Below are 5,155 nucleotides of genomic sequence, written 5' to 3'. Positions count from 1 at the left end.
ACAAGAACACAAATGCCAGCCCAGACTACTACACCCAGCAAAACTCTCAATTACCATAGATGGAGAAAGCGATATTCCATGACAAAATGAAATTTACATAGTATCTTTCCATAAATCCAGCCCTACAAAGGATAATAGATGGAAAACATCAATGTAAGGAACAAAACTACACCCTAGAAGAAGCAAGAAATTAATTTTTCAACAAATCCACACAAACCTAATTCCACCTCTTACAACAAAAACAACAGGAAGTAACAATCACTTTTACTTAATATCTTAATATGAAAATCAATATTACCAACATATCCTAATCAATTGAAATCCAAAAATATGAGGAATTAGAAATTTGTTGGCTGTCATTTCAGTGGTCTCTCTAATTTGGTAATTGGAAAAATAGGTCCAATATTACACAATCCATATACACTTTCTGCTTGTTTGTACATGACAGTGTCTTTGCTGTGTACCACATAATAGTCTTGAAATCTTGCTTCTCCTATCTCAGCCTCTCTATTAGTAGAATTGTTTATTTGCTGTTTTTACACTATACTATAGTTTTCAGAACAGCTTACATATTTCAGATGTATTTATACGGCCAAAAGAAAAGTAGACAATTAACTTGAGAGGTGGCTTGTAAGAGAACAACAAAGAGTGAGACTGAATGCTTTGCTTGCCATTTGTAACTATTGTACCAAGTTTGAAGAAGAGGACTTTATAAGCTACCCGTTCTCTGAGATGAATGCTTTTCAAAATCATCACAGCCAATGAACCAGATTCTTACTCTCATCTGATGTCTGTGCCACCCTCCAAGCAGAACCATTGTTCATTGAAACAGTTGGTGAATGACTTTATGGATAGACCATCTTAATACACACACCATTTCTTAAATGAATGTAACCTATTTTCTGTGGGTGGAGAATGAAAATCACTCAAGTCAAATAGTTTTGACCATAGCAGGAAATCTGTATGCAAAAATCGTGCCCACAGTTCATTCCTTGGCACAGCAGAACTCTCAACCCTCAGCTTAGCTACGATGGAGGTAAAATCCTTTGGTGATGTGAGGGTCTTTGAAATGCAGCCTTATTTCAATGAACTCCAATGTCTAAAAATTGTTCTTATTTTGGGCTTATACTACAGTAAGAGCCAAGATTTTAAGCTCTACTAAAAACACAACAAACAAACAAACAAAAAGACTTTATCTATTTATGTTCATTTAAAAAAATACTAGTAGCGATGTATTATTTTAAAATATACAATTAATATGTTTGGAGTTATTTAAAATTTATATTGAGAAAAACATGTATTGCTGTAGACAAGCATCTACATAAGACTGTTCAATTGATTGTTGTTTTATACCAAATAGTTTTTGTAATACTCATTTTTATTGTTACAGTATTTTATAAATTTTAAAGAATATGACAAAATAAAAAATGAAAGGTAAAAAATAAAATAAAATAAAAAGGATACTAGTCAATGTCTGAAGAAAATGGTCCTCAACTTGTGGGCTATGACCCTTTGAGGGTTGAATGATCCTTTCACAGGGGTACATATCAGATATCCTACATATCAGATATTATATTATGATTTATAACAGTAGCAAAATTTTAGTTATGAAGTAGCAATGAAAATAATTGTATGGTTGGGGTCACCGCAGCTTAAAGTGTTTGGAAGGCTGCGAACCACTGCTGTAAAGATTTTAAGAACCAGATGGATTTTATTTCCTGAAATAAGAATTTCAGGAAAAAATATTTTTTAAAGAAAACTCTGGCATCACTGGAGGGAAAAAGAAGAAGACAGGGATGAGGGTGGGAGCAGGAGAGCAGGGGATCAAGGGTAGAAGGAAGAAATTTTAAAAAAAGGGGGGGGAGGGGCAAAAGCAAGCTGGAGGACTTGAGTTCAGATCCTCAGAATGCACATAAAATCCAAGCAGGCATGATGGTCTCAAGTAATCTCAGCACTTGGGAGGCAGTGAGAGGCAAGCTAGATAACTACATTAGCCAGAAATAACAAGCTTGAGACCAGAGAAACCCTGCCTCAATAAAAAGAGTGGAGAGCACCTGCTGTCAACCTCAGACCTCCACATGCACATGCACACCTACACACACCCCATCCGCATACACTAAAACTAAAAGAGGAAAGAAGTGCATGTTCTATGAGCCTCTCGCCACATCGAGGTAGAGTCACAGTGACGTCTGTTGCTGACGTCTGCAGATGCTCTGCAGCCTCATCCTGTTCCTTGTGCTCTGCCTTTTGATGCCTCATGCATTAGTTCTGGATTGACTTTATAAATTGCTATCAGACTTATAGCCACTGAGTAAGGCAAACATGCAGGTCTGTTTAATAAGCATGGTGAATTTTTGTTTCCTTTCACTGTTTTCAAATACTTAAGAATAATAAAGACATAAATGTTAGGTTGGTGTGTTACTCTGTTTGATCATGGTTTTAATTGTTTTTATCTTTTTATTGCAGGACGTTGGAGATGTTGGTTCTCTCAGAATGGTTCACTTTGGTTTGGTGTAAATCATCAGAAATGCCAAAAAGAAAGCTGCCCTTTTTATTTCTTTTCTATTGGCCTGATGGATACAAATCTTCACGTGTGGATTTTAATAGAAGGGAAGATCGTAGTACATGCAGCAGAGCATAAGTGACCCTCAATAAAAGTCCCTAAACTGTTGTTTTCATAGTGCATGTGCTTTTTCAAATTCTGGAACTATACATTTGGAGCATCAAAGGTAGAATATTTAAACTTGTTCATCAACATCTTTTAAATTTTTCCTCCTTTGGGACTGGATGATTCAGTAGTTACAAGAACTTGTTCTTACAGAGAACTCAGGTTCAATTCCCACTACCCACATGGTGGCTCATGACTGTCCATAACTCCAGTTCCAAAGGAGCCAGTGCCCTCCTCTGACCTCCCCAGGCACCAAGCACAGACATGTGGTGTGAGCAAAACACCTATACATATATAATAAATCCTTACAAATTTCTTCTCCTGCTTTTATTCATATTACTAATAAAATGTTTATTAAGCAAATGTTTCTGTCCACACTTCCTAAAACAAAAAGTTCTCCATCACAGATTTTTGCAATGAGTAACTGACACCCCTTGCTACAGCCAGCATGTGATAGGAGATTTGAGCTCCTTTAGCTCAGACTTCCTCTCTCAACCTTCTTTCCACTGTGCCACATGGAAATGTGGAAATGTGGGATCCATGGTGTGGGGTGCTAATGCTCTATCTCCTATGGTTGTAACATACTGGTTTTTGTCTCTGACTCCAAGTCCCACCTGTCTTCTCTTAGCATCTATAAAGTTCTGTTTCCCCAGATCCAGTCCCCGAGCTCAGCTCTGTAGCAGAACTCACTTGGCAGCCTGCATGGCCCTGCCAGCCTGCATGGCCCTGCCAGCCTGCATGGCCCTGCCAGCCTGCATGGCCCTGCCCCCTGCCGTCTCCTGTGCATTCCACAGTTCTTCCCCTTCTAACCTCCCTCTGCCGACTTGTTACTTCTCCCCAGACGCCAACCTCAGCAAGGACCCACCTGCTGCTCCTGTCAGAGCAAGGAGTCTGCTGAAGGCCAGGCATCCTTGCAGCTTTTCTACTGTTACTGAGATCAATTCCCTCAGTGTCATCCCCAACTCTGTAGTAGAAAACCTGCTGTGGTCTCTTTTTCCTCTCTGACCCACACCCCAGGGATGGCACAGATCTTCAGTCTTTCTTCTCCCAACTCATCTCAGTATCTCAGCCTCTAACACCAGCAGGCGTTCACTGTGAACACACCAGCTGAGCAGGCCAGGAAAACAGGTGGCACATAGGCATCACATTCTCTGAAAACCCAGAAAGAAATCAGAAACCAAGGAACAAAACACTCACCCAATAACGGCAAATCCAGAAATTAGCACCTAGTCATATAATCACCCAGATGCAGATTCCTAGATGCCAGCATAAAAACACAATAACAAGGGCAAAATGTTCTCAAAAGAGCCCAGCTTTCCTACCAGAGCTGGCCCTAAATATTCCAGGATAGCTGAAGCACAAGAAAATGACCTTAAACCAACTATATGGAGATGATAGAAGTCCTCAAAGAGGAAATGGATAAATCCTTTAATGAAATCCAGGACAAAACAAACAAAAAATTGGAGGAAATAAACCCCTTAAATCTAAGAAAATACAAGCAACCAGTTGAAGGAATTGAATAAGACTGTTTAAGACATAAACATGGACATAGAATTAATAAAGTGCAAACTGAGGGAATTGTAGATGTGAAAAAAATTAGGAATTTGAATGGGGACTACAGAGGGAAGCTTCACCAACAGAATACAGGAGATAGGAGAGAGGCTCTCAAGCATTGAAGACTCAATAGAAAAAATGGATACATCAGTGAAAGAAAATGTTAAATCTAAAACTCCTAACACAAAACATCCCAGGAAATCTATGACACTATGTAAATACCAAATCTAAGAAGAATAGAGGAAGAAGAATCCCAGCTAAAAGGCCCAGAAAGTATTTTCAACAAAATCATAGAAGAAAATTTTCCTAACCAAAAGAAGATACAAGAAGCCATACAGAACATCAAATAGACTAGACAAGAAAATACTCTTTCCATATAAAAATCAAAACACTAAACACACAGAAACAATGAAAGGCTATTAAAAGCTGCAAGGGGAAAAGGACCAAGTAGCATATAAAGGTGGACCTGTTAGAATTACATGACTTCTCAGTGAAACTCAAAGCCAGAAGAACTTGGGCAGATGTGGTGCAGACTCTAAGAGACTACAAATGCTCTCCCATACTACCATGCCCAGAAAAAATCACCATAGATGGAGAAAATAAGATAGTTCATGATAAAGTCAATAACTATCTACAAATCCAGCCCTACAGAAGGTGTTAGAAGGAAAACTCCAACTTGAGGAGGTTAACTAAATCCATAAAAAAAAAAAAAACAGGAAATAATCTCACACCAGCAAAATCTACAAAAGGGAAACACATACATATACCACTAGCCAGCACAACCACCACCAACAACAACAATAACAGGAATCAACAATCATTGGTCATTAATATCTCTCAATATAAATGGTCCCAATTCCCCCAATAAAACATAGAGTAGCAGAATGGATGTGAAAACAGGATCCATCCTTCTGCTAATCCAAGAAACACACC

The 5,155-nt window shown here is 38.5% G+C and overlaps 1 protein-coding gene across 7 annotated transcripts in view; it reads left to right on the top strand.

Annotated features, from left to right (window-relative positions):
• Wdpcp (WD repeat containing planar cell polarity effector) overlaps positions 1 to 3,026 on the top strand; it is a 314,567-nt gene extending 311,541 nt beyond the window's left edge. For all 7 annotated transcript variants that reach the window (XM_031342541.1, XM_031342542.1, XM_031342540.1 and 4 more), the window contains one exon: positions 2,467 to 3,026. In XM_031342541.1, the coding sequence (XP_031198401.1) occupies positions 2,467 to 2,517 (51 nt within the window). In that variant the 3' untranslated portion in view covers positions 2,518 to 3,026. The remainder of the gene's footprint in view (positions 1 to 2,466) is intronic.
• Positions 3,027 to 5,155: the final 2,129 nt, after the last annotated feature.

Source organism: Mastomys coucha, unplaced genomic scaffold, assembly GCF_008632895.1.
Source record: "Mastomys coucha isolate ucsf_1 unplaced genomic scaffold, UCSF_Mcou_1 pScaffold22, whole genome shotgun sequence".
Lineage (NCBI taxonomy): Eukaryota > Metazoa > Chordata > Mammalia > Rodentia > Muridae > Mastomys > Mastomys coucha.
Note: the sequence above shows the minus strand (reverse complement) of the source record. Positions and strands in the feature narration are given on the sequence as shown.